The sequence below is a fragment of the Sceloporus occidentalis genome, unplaced genomic scaffold (genome assembly GCF_023333645.1).
Source record: "Sceloporus occidentalis isolate IW3139 unplaced genomic scaffold, rSceOcc1.0.p SCAF_95, whole genome shotgun sequence".
Taxonomy (NCBI): Eukaryota; Metazoa; Chordata; class Lepidosauria; order Squamata; family Phrynosomatidae; genus Sceloporus; species Sceloporus occidentalis.
This window is the reverse complement of record NW_028317075.1, coordinates 732,565-744,171: the sequence shown is the minus strand read 5'-3', so window position 1 is coordinate 744,171 and position 11,607 is coordinate 732,565. Positions and strand designations below refer to the sequence as shown.

Below are 11,607 nucleotides of genomic sequence, written 5' to 3'. Positions count from 1 at the left end.
TACCTATACATTTTGTTAGTAAAGCGATTAGCGTAGCCCCCCCCCCCCTCCGTTGTAAAATCTGCCTTTTCCCCCGTCTTTGCACTTGTTAGTGAATTATTTTTATATACCCGTGCAAGTATCTTGTCTGCAGTACCATGGGGCAATATGTTGTAGCCCTGTTGTAAAGTCACATTTAAGTTTGATTGCAGCATGAATTGTGTAGGACAAATTCTGCTATGGAGTCGGTGTTGTCTAGCAGATTGGGCTAAGAACACACAGGAATATGAAGCTTCCTGGAAACACTTTGTAAAAACTTGTATTAATAAATATTTAAAGGAGATTGCCTTTTAAAATTATATAATCTAGACTGTGTTGGAAGTTAATGCTGTAAAGGCATATGTCTATTGTTAAGGGAACTCCCAAGTTTAATTAACAGTCCCGCATAAACTAATGTTTCTAGCATCATTTTCACTTTTTCATAGGGTGTGAGAGAAGAAATTAATTGGAATATGTTGATTGATTAAAACTTTAAACACATTTCCGTCAGTGTGTAACTCATTTAGAGTCTCTTTATACCAGACCGTGTTAAGGATTGAGATACATATGTATTAAACCCCCCCACCCCCGTTAGACTTTTTTGTAGTACCAATGTTTTTGGTTTTTCTGTTTTACAAGTTGACCGTAATACAAGCTGCCATCTTGCTTTTCCAGTTGGTGGTTTTTTGCATTGCCAGTAATGTGTAACTTATAGAATTTATACAAAATATTGCAGGCAAATTGATGGCAGCTGTTGGCCATTAAGCTTGTCTGATTTAAATCCCATACTTACCTTTGCTTTATTTATATATAATTTTTTTATTTTTTCTATATATTTCAAGATTCCAACAGCACACGCCAAAAAGGCTGGGGGCAGGAGGCCGGCTATTTTACCAAGGTAAAAATCATAACTTTTTGGGGTGCCATTTCACTTAATATCTGTAGAAGCACAAATGCTGTGTTCACAATGGTTTTTTTGGGGGGGGGTGTATGTATGCGTTTTGGTTTTTTTGTTGTGTTTTTTTTTTTTTTATGGTCAGTTGTTTGTATCTGGGTGCCCATTTCCTGATCTATCTTTTTTGGTGTTTGCGATAAGATCCTTTTTCATTTACTTTTCTGGCTTCTATGGAAGATGTCTTCTCTCCACCACCCTTGAAAGAAATAATTTAGGATATACTGTTGGCCAGCTGCTTTAGGCACTCTGTTGTGCCACCAGTGTTTCCGAGATCCAGGGTTCAACTTTTAAGATCTAGACATGCGCACTTTAAACTCGCAGCTGTTTTCAATACAACATACATTCCACAGTTGCAATGAAATAACTTTGGTTTGTGTATTCAGTGTTATCCTACATCAGACCTGCTGGATCATAGCTCAATGCCTTGTTCAAGTAGTAAGGTTGCTGTAGCAGTGTTTTTTTTTTCTGCTTTTGTGCATGTAACGATACCAAACAGTCTTAAATTGCATTCCTACACACATTGCCAGAACATGTGTTCCTGCATACTTACCATGAGCGTGTGTGGTTACCTTCCCAATGAGGGCGTCTACTTAGATTCCAACATGGCGACTGTCAAGATAATATACATTTCTCTGTTCGTATTTCTTTTCCTACAAGCTGCATTCAGTTTACTAGATTTATGTGAATCTTAAGCATCCACAACTTTTTTTATTTAACATTTCAACAGCAGTCTTTATCATCTGTCACCAGAAGCCCTTGTTTATCCATAGTGTCTTTTAGGTAGGGACGAATACAGGTAACATTCACTACAGAAGGGTTGTTATGCCTTGGATACCGTTTTAAGTGCCTATTTTACCTTCTCTCCCTTGGATTTTTTATTGAATTTGATAAATGCTGGGTTTTGGTTCTTACTCTACATCCTCCATGTTGTGTGAGGTTCAGTTCCTCTTGTGCCTTGGCTTGGTTTTTATCGGCCCCTTGGCTGTTCTACCAATTCGTGGATTGGTGTGGTGCCAGAGACAGGACATGGCTCTCAATTGGCATTTCCTAATGAGTTCCTGAATGCAAAACATGTGGTTTGAACATGGTTTCAGAACCGATAGTGGCTGAACCTTATCTTTATTTTGCATTATTACTGATGTTCCACAGTGCTGTCTGCTGGGTAAATAGGACATAAAATAGCACATGACTTAACTTGGTTTATTGGAAATAATAGTCTAGGAGGGCCATGCCTGGGATGAACTTGCGAACCCAAAGCACTAGAGTCGGAGAAGAACAGGACCGGTGTTTATATGTAAGCCATGTGCCATTTGAACTTTCTACATGGATTTCATGGTTTTAATTCTTTCAAGCCTTCCCATTCCCAGTTAGTTTAAAAACCTTTTTTTCCCCCTGAAACATCTTTCTGACCCTCACTTAAACAACTCAACATAATTAATGGTAGCAAAGCATCAAGCCTTAAATCTTTGTGTGGACGTACGTTTACTTATTATTCAACATAGTGTATGAAGTCAAACTTATCACCTGTTGAGTGAAGGCTATTAAAGGCATGTCTAGTTTTAGAACTTTCAAACATCCTACTTGTGTGATGTAATTCTAGTGCAATCATCACTGAGGTATCATGGGAAACTGACCTATTCATTTTGTGTACTTCCAGACTAACAGGGATGCCAAAAGAAAAATATGACCCTCCTGATCCTCGCAGAATTTATACCATCATGTCAGCAGAGGAGGTGGCCAACGGGAAGAAGTCTCACTGGGATGAATTGGAGATTTCTGGTAGGTTGGGTTTTATGCACTTTCCCTCCCCAGACTCCTTGTATACAAATGCTGCAGTTCACAGAGAGTAAGCCTCTACAAGCCTGTAGGTCGACCAGTCGCTGTCCCCATAGGCCACAGAGCACCGAACGGTTTAACTCACAACCCCAACCACTCACTACTACCAAAAGTTTTTTTTTTTAAGGCCTTGCTATTGGAGGCTTGCTCAATCCCCTAGATCATACTCTTATTTGACTATGGATACTGTGTGGCAAATAAGATAAACAGAAAAATGGGAGCATGCAGTCCCTGAAAGCTGCGAGTTTTTGGTTTAGAGCACAGAGAGGATTTTTGCTTGGCACAAACATAACATTTAATCCGATTTTATTTAAAAAAAAAAAAAAAAAAAAAATGCCATACAACAGTTTGTAGCCAAACTGTGAAATTAGATTTGTTATAAGGCAAAAAGTGCTGAAAATGAACCAGGTGAGAAATAGTTCTTTTGGTAGCCATTTTTAAAATTGTACTTCCAATTATAGTTGTGTAATTTTATTTTTTTATTTTTTTTACCTGTCTTTCAGGTAGGGTGCGGAGCTTGAGTCAGTCGCTCTGGTCCCTGACACACTTGACTGTGCTACACCTCAGTGATAATAACCTCTCTCGTATTCCACCTGATATTGCCAAGCTCCACAATCTGGTTTATTTGGACCTTTCCTCCAATAAACTCAGAAGTTTACCAGCAGAGCTAGGGAATGTAGTGTCTCTCAGGTGAGCCTGTACAACATAGAATGATGCCTATGGAACATAGTGAGTGTGTGTGAGTGAATGATGGCATAAAAGGAGATACCAGGAATGTATGAGACATGTTTTCTAGGAACAATGTACAGATAAACATGTAATTTGCCTTTGAGCAGGTAACCTCTTTGGTGGTCAAAGAAAAAAGGGTCTGTCTGAATAGTATAATCACACCTCTGTGTAAATACATCGGCATATTAATAGACCTGCCATACAGTGAGGCTGTTGAATGACTTCCTTGCTTTATACATATTGCTAAATGACCTGACCATTAAATAACTAATACATGGATGAGCCGTATAGTGAACTAATAAACACAAGCCTATTGCGAACAAAACTTCTTTGGGAAGATACCTGTACTTACAGCTGTATATTGGGAATCACTCATTGTATACGTCTTTCTCTTTCAGGGAATTGCTTTTAAATAACAATCTGTTACGGGTTTTACCTTATGAACTGGGGCGGTTGTTTAGGCTTCAGAACCTGGGGTTAAAAGGTAAGAACTGCATTTTGTCCCGCAACTTTGGCTATGGCTGGTACTCGGCCATTTGTCTCTAACTGCTCTGCTGCATCCTGCAGGTAATCCTTTATCGCAGGACATCCTCAGTCTCTATCAAGAGCCAGATGGTATCCGAAAGCTACTGAATTACATGCTTGACAATCTTGCAGGTATACACACTTTTAATATTGTTGATGCTAGATATTCTGGAAAAGCACACCATAGACTAATCCATTTTGCCTCTGCAATCCTTCAACTCATACTCATGGCTATGTGGGGGTCTCAGCCTGGTAAGGGAGGTACCTGTTATGCCCGCTCTCTAAACTGAGTGAGTTCCAGTTTAAAAGTGCCCAACTACAGAACGTTCTGTGCTCTTGCTAATCTGTAAATATCCAGTCTTTAGTAATTGCCCAACTTCAACCGTCTAAAAACTGTCTGGTCTTTGCGTTCTCTGTGACCTTGGTGCCCATTACCTGTTTGCATGCTGTACTATTTAAAAAGATAGCCGTTTTCCTGACCCTTCTCTTTCCCTTTTTAATGTTTCAGTTCATCCAGAACAGCTTCCTCAGAGGCCGTGGATTGCATTAAAAGAACGAGACCAAATTCTTCCCTCAGGTATCTTGGTGTCCTGCTTTTTGTCTCTTATGGAATTTGTTGATGGATTACAAGAAAGCTCCTGGCGTTTCTCTTGTGGCTTTTGAGCGCTTTGTATCAAGTTGGCTTCTGTTAGTGCTTTTGTTTTTGGGGGGGGGGGGATGCACAGATACTACCGTGTTTCCCCGAAAGTAAGACAGCGTCTTACTTTCTTTTTATCCCTAAAAGCCCCACTATGTCTTACTTTCGGGGTATGTCTTATATTGGGAAAAATTTTTCGAATTTAATGCTTTCCTACCTTTCCTTTCTTCTTTCAGCTTCTTTTCCTCCTCTTCGCCAGTTCTTGTCTCCTTCCGGGTCAGAGGGCACGGACAGCGGTGGGCGCGGCTTCAGTGTTGTGCGCCGGGATCTGACAAGAAACCCCGGCGCACAACAGCTGTTGCCGCGCAGATCACAAGGGAGCGGTATCGGAGGTCATTAACAGACCTCCGGCTCCCTTGAGTGATTTTAAGCCGGGTTGAACCCGGCTTAAAATCACTCAAGGGAGCCGGAGGTCTGTTAAAGACCTCCGATACCGCTCCCTTGCGAGCCTGCTCCTCCAGCGGCGGACATTACTGTCCGTCTCTGGAGGGGTGCCGGGTGCCGCAGGTTGGCACCCCCTGGAGTGTGGCGCCCTGTGCGGTCGCACACCCCAAAGGTCGGCCCTGCTCTAAGGGGCCGGCCTTAGGGGTCTGCGGCCGCACAGGGTTTAAATAAAAACATCGGGGTTTTTTTTCAACTTTATTTAACATCCTCCATGTTAAATAAAGTTAAAAAAACTTTATTTAACATCCTCCATGTTAAATAAAGTTTTTTTTAACTTTATTTAACATGGAGGATGTTAAATAAAGTTAAAAAAAAAACCCCGATGTTTTAATTTAAATCCTGTGCGGCCGCAGACACGTAAGGCCGGCCTTGGTGGGGACTTCCCGGCCCCTTAGAGTGGCGGACCCGGTCGCAGGTGCGGCGGGCCTAAGGGGCAGGCGCCCCTTATGCCCTGCGTTAATGCGGCCGTAGGCCGTAGGCAAATCCCCCGTGTTTCCCCGAAAGTAAGACATATGTCTTACTTTCGGGGTACGGCTTATATTAGCTGACCCCTCTGAAACTCCCGATACGTCTTACTATCGGGGGTGTCTTACTATCGGGGAAACACGGTATGTACTGGAATCAGAGGAAAATTTCCCACAGCTATAAAACGCAAAGCCCTCAACCTTTTTTTAGTGTAAGCCACAATCAAGTGTTCTTTCCCCTTTTTTATGTAGGTTTTTTTTTTTGTTCTTTAAGATGTCAAGAATTCCCCTTTTAAACGGTTTATCTTGTAAATATTCACTTTTTTTTTTTTTATCCCTAAAGGCTCCAACGACTGGGATGTTGGTAGCCAGCATAGCTGTTAAGAATAAAGTTTCCGCTTCAGTCCACAGTAAACGTATGTTGGTGGAATCCCCAAACCCTATTTTTCATGCTTGTGTTCCATTTTGACTTTTTGGAAACCAAACCGATCGCATAATGGAAATTAAACGTTTAATCCTACAATTAATAGCATTAGCAGACCTGAAACAACCTTATGTGAAAAGATTAAGGCATGGAAAATAGCTGCAGCTGCCAGCCAGACTGACTGGAGCATTTTGCTTTACTTTGTCATCTAAATCTGGCACGTCATTTGTTGTTGTGTTTTTTTTTTGTTTTTTCCTCTGCATAGTACAACAGCGATGTGTTGTGCTGCATATCTGCGCACCAATTGTGTTTGGAGCCCTACAAAATACACATCTGTAATTTCCTTATTAACCCCTTAATGACAAAGCCCGTACATGTACAGGCTCAAAATGCATTGTTTTCAATGGCTTTAGGCACCACCCATTGTCCTTAAGGGGTTAATGAACACTACTTTCCCCAGTCCTGTTTTACAAGAGCGGGAAGCCACGGAGTATCCTGAATTGTAGGATGGGAGACCTGCAGATGGTCGTTTCTGTTATCTGGCAATTTCGACATTGAGCTGTTAGGTCTGGTTTGACAGAACACATAACTAAACGGTTCGAGTGCAGAACGTGTCCCATATTTGTCCAGTAGAGGGTAGTCTAAATCGGGGGGGGGGGGGGGGGTTGTGAATTTCCTTTATCACCGCTGTAAACTTGCAAGTGTGTATATGGAGACCGTGTAGGCATCTGCTCGGCTTTTGTGCCAAGATGGGGGGGGGGGTTCTGAAGAATCTAGATTTAAAAAAAAAAAAGGATCCTTTATATATAGCTTTGAACCTACAATTTCTTCTGCGCACATAATTTTAATGACTTTTTTTTTTTTTTTCCTTTTAGTTTCATTCACAGTAATGTGCTACAACGTATTGTGCGATAAATATGCTACTCGGCAGCTCTATGGCTACTGCCCTTCCTGGGCGTTAAACTGGGAGTACAGGAGGAAAGGAATCATGGATGAGATAGTCAGCTGTGATGCAGATATAATCAGTCTTCAGGTAAAGAATATTCGATTCTCTGAGATTCCATCGCAAGCACAGGTTCTAACCGATTGAGTCTGGTACATGGCGTCATTCATAATTACCAAGGGTGTCCAAAGCACCCTCTCAAACTGTCGTAGCACCACAACTCTTGTGACCAGAAAGCTGGTGAGCTGCTGGACTTGCCTTATCTAGTTGTTGCATTTAGATGCGGTTAACAAAATGCTTATTTTCCTAGATTAGTAATGCATATATGATATGAGTTATAAAATGGTGGTTGCCATTTGTTCAGTTCATTTAGTTGGCTGTAGAATTCCACACGGGTGACTGTTATGCTGTGAGAACGGCTGGGTAGCAAAAGTGGACCCTAACTTATCTGGGAAATATGCCATGCAGTTAAACTTAAAACGGATTTGTGTGGCTTATTAATATTTGGGGTACAATCATCTGATGGAATTGTGAAAAATCCAAAGCTCAGCTCCTTGTTTCTTTTTTTTTATTTATTGATTGATATCTTCCCCTCAAAAACTCCATGATGACTTGCCATTTGTGTTTTAGGAAGTGGAAACCGAGCAATACTACGCCCTTTTCCTGCCAGCATTAAAGGAACGTGGATATGATGGCTTCTTCTCTCCAAAGTCACGTGCCAAAATAATGTCTGAACAAGAGCGGAAGCATGTAGATGGTTGTGCAATATTCTTCAGAACCGAAAAGTAAGCCTAATGCATGCTGATAGGGATTTTTTTTTTATTACTCTTGTGTAGACCACATACTAAGCCTTGTACGCTAATCATATGTACACTTCTTAGATTTTCTCTGGTGCAGAAGCACACGGTGGAATTTAACCAGGTGGCCATGGCAAATTCTGAAGGGTCAGAAGCCATGCTGAACAGGGTCATGACGAAGGACAACATAGGTGTTACGGTGCTGCTGGAGATCCACAAAGACCTTCCTGGGGGAGGTGAGTGGTCATAGTGTATTAACCTACTCACTGATAGAGGAGCTCAGAGCAGGATGATAGCCGTTGATGTCCTATTATGCCAACTGTCTTTTTAATAAATTTAACCAAAAACATGGTAAATTACAATGCACAGACTAAAGCAGGGGTGGGCAATTAATTTTCCCATGGGGCCACATGAGAAATTGGAATGGTTTTAGAGGGCCAGACCTCTACAAACTACAAACTCCGAAGCCTTGTCCATTTTGTTAACTTATGTGCTGTTTAATAAAGTTATTCAAGCCTACGTCATTGGTAGAGGTGCTTGAATAAGTAAGGCCTGAATAACTATTAGCACAGCACAGAAGTGAACAAAATGAACAAGGCTTCGGAGTGCATACCGTATTTTTCGCTCTATAAGACGCACCTGCTGATAAGACGCACCTAGATTTTAGAGGAGAAAAAAAAGGAAAAAATATTTTGAGCTAAAAAATGGGCTAAAATATTTATTACAATAACTGAATAAGCTATGAACACAGTAAGACACACACAGACACAGTGAGACACACACAGACACAGTGAGACACACACAGACACAGTGAGACACACACAGACACAGTGAGACACACACAGACACAGTGAGACACACACAGACACAGTGAGACACACACAGACACAGTGAGACACACACAGACACAGTGAGACACACACAGACACAGTGAGACACACACAGACACAGTGAGACACACACAGACACAGTAAGACACACACAGACACAGTGAGACACACAGACACAGTGAGACACACACAGACACAGTGAGACACACACAGACACAGTGAGACACACACAGACACAGTGAGACACACACAGACACAGTGAGACACACACAGACACAGTGAGACACACACACACAAACACAGTAAGACACACACACACAGTAAGACCTCCCTCCCTAACCCCCCTTCTCAGTATCTCCCCTCTAACTCCCTAACCCCCCCTTCTCAGGATCTCCCCCCCCGCCCCGGTCACTTACCTTAAACTCCTGTGTTGGAAGCGTGAGGCGTTTGTCTCGGGTGCCGGCGCTTCACTGCTGATCGCCGGCGTCTGACGTCATATGCCGGCGCCCAGCGTAAAGCGCCGGCACCCGAGACAAACGCTTCCAACACAGGAGTTTAAGGTAAGTGACCGGGGCGGGGGGGGGACACCGGACTCATTGGTGAGTCACCAGGACACTCTTTGCGGGCCGGTCCGAGCTATTCAGCGGGCCGGATGTGGCCCGCGGGCCGTGCTTTGCCCAGGTCTGGACTAAAGCATATCCTATGCGTTTGGGTAAACTATTTAAATGACGGTGCTGGCCATAACATTGTTGCTGGATTTGATCGCTGCTCCTTGAGACACAAATAGTCTACCTCTATCTATTTAAATACATTTAGTTATTAATTGATTTGAGTTAACTGATGCAGGCTTTTCATGTAGTGATACATTATTTGAGAACTGCAATTTGCCACCTAACCACTTGATTTGCATTTTTGGGATTAAAGAATTTTAAGTGTTTGGTTTTTACGCCGTTCAGGGATGAAGTCCCACCACTCGGAAAAGCAGCTGCTTATGGTCGCCAATGCCCACATGCACTGGGACCCAGAGTACTCTGACGTCAAGCTTATCCAGACCATGATGTTTGTTTCTGAGTTGAAAAGCATTATCGAGAAAGCGGCAATCCGGCCTGGGAGTCCCACACCGGACCCAAACTCTATCCCCTTTGTGTTGTGTGCGGATCTTAACTCCTTACCAGATTCAGGTAAAGCAAGTGTGGATTTTTTTTTTTGTGTGCAATACATTTCTAACGTTAGAAGCTCAACGGGCTGTAGTTGATTTCCTATGTTGCCCCCAATATGTTGGTAGGACATCTATTCCGTTTTACTTTCCTTTTATGACCCTGTGCCTCATCTTGTTAACTCTCCTCTGCGTCAGGTGTTGTGGAATATCTGACAAACGGGGTTGTAGCTGACAATCACAAAGACTTTAAGGAGCTGCGCTACAATGAGTGTCTCACGAACTTCAGCTGCAACGGGAAGAACGGAACCCCAGATGGAAGAATTACGCATGGCTTCCAGCTAAGGAGCGCCTACGAAAACAACTTGATGCCTTACACCAATTACACCTTTGACTTTAAGGTAAGTCACAAACGCGTTCATAAAATTGAGTGCTACGACAGGCGGGTACATAGAAAATTCTTATAAAAGTGCCGTTTTAAAGATAACTTAATGTCATTCGCACTCTTAAAACTCCTTGTTAAGTAAATACACTAGTAATAAACTTTCCTTTAGTCAGGCATAAACTGTATTGTCACAAATTAATTTTTCCCCTTTTTTTATGTTTACAGGGTGTCATTGACTACATCTTCTATTCCAAGACACACATGGACGTGCTCGGCGTCCTGGGGCCTTTAGATCCTCAGTGGATGGCGGAAAATAACATCACCGGCTGCCCCCACCCCCATATTCCCTCTGACCACTTCTCACTGTTAACACAGCTGGAACTCCATCCTCCACTTCTGCCTCTTATGAACGGGGTACACCTGCCAAGCAGGAGGTAGTGCCGGCTTACACCTGGGCACTTGTTCTCATGGACCTGTACAGCTGTAAAAGCAAGTCCGTAGGAGTGAATTATGGCCAACCTTGAGCTGCATTCTCTCAGCTCCCCTTCGGTCAATGTCGTCGTTCTGCGTTTTTGTTGCAGGGAGGCAATTTTTGGCATTAGGGCTGGTACAAAATCTGTCCTCAACCCAACTGTTTAACTCTTTAAAAAAAAAAAAAAAAAATTCCATCTTATGAGTATGCCTAGTGGTTTCCTTTGACTTCTCACAAATGTAAAACTGCTCACTGCTTTCCTTTCTGGTTTAATTTCTGCCCAATGTTTGGTTGTCCTTTGCAGAGGGTGCTGTACCACTTGCTTACATATCCTCTCCTTGGTCTTATCCAGCTCAGTAATGTATAACTTTGTACAGATCAAGCACAATTTGGCATATTGTTCCTTTATTTGTAGATCACCTAATGTTCCTTGAATGTATAAGTGAGGGTTGGCTAACATCGTACTGTAGGATGACCACTTTTGTTTTGTGTTTTTAACTTTTATAATATGTGACACTTCATTGCCCCTGGGCTGTGAAAAGAACGAGAAACCCAAAGCTTCTTGTATTTTGGCACCTTGTAAATTTTCAACACTTACGGTCTGATCGTGTTGCTTGCTCTTCTTGAACCTTTATGCCCCTTTACGTTGAAAAGGCTTTCTTTGTGGACACATGAGGTCCTAATCCAGTTATTTTAAACGAAAATGTGTATAGTCTACTTACAGGCAATAATTTTTGATGCTAGATTTCTCATTCATATTAGAGAAGATGTTCTGCAATAAATTGGAACACCCCGAATGGCCAAGATGGCAGGAGACAAAAAGCGGTTGAGCTTTTGCCACGTAACAGCAGCATTTTGGTGCTCCCTGGTTATCCTTATGGCGCCATGAAGCCAAAGATACACAATTTCTTATTTCTAATATCACCCTATAT

General features: G+C 42.3%; 1 protein-coding gene across 2 annotated transcripts; it reads left to right on the top strand.

Moving 5' to 3' along the window:
* The first annotated feature begins 2,640 nt into the window (after window positions 1-2,640).
* Window positions 2,641-10,641, top strand: LOC149284294 (CCR4-NOT transcription complex subunit 6-like-A). 2 transcript variants are annotated; one of them, XM_089496867.1, is made up of 11 exons: window positions 2,641-2,752; window positions 3,313-3,499; window positions 3,937-4,022; window positions 4,106-4,195; window positions 4,572-4,640; window positions 6,968-7,125; window positions 7,666-7,820; window positions 7,917-8,068; window positions 9,619-9,843; window positions 10,017-10,219; window positions 10,429-10,641. In XM_089496867.1, the coding sequence occupies exons 1-11, from the start codon at window positions 2,641-2,643 to the stop codon at window positions 10,639-10,641; spliced, it is 1,650 nt and encodes a 549-aa protein (XP_089352993.1). The 2 variants fall into 2 exon arrangements, with proteins under 2 accessions (XP_089352993.1, XP_089352992.1); XM_089496866.1 differs by having other exon boundaries at window positions 6,968-7,161.
* The last annotated feature ends 966 nt before the right edge of the window (window positions 10,642-11,607 follow it).

Coding starts and splice junctions, on each gene's coding strand:
- LOC149284294 (XM_089496866.1), top strand. CDS start 2,641: ATGCCAAAAGAAAAATATGACCCTCCTGATCCTCGCAGAATTTATACC. Junction 4,641..6,967: donor AGACCAAATTCTTCCCTCAG/GTATCTTGGTGT, acceptor TTTTCCTTTTAG/TTTCATTCACAGTAATGTGC. Junction 7,821..7,916: donor ATATTCTTCAGAACCGAAAA/GTAAGCCTAATG, acceptor TACACTTCTTAG/ATTTTCTCTGGTGCAGAAGC.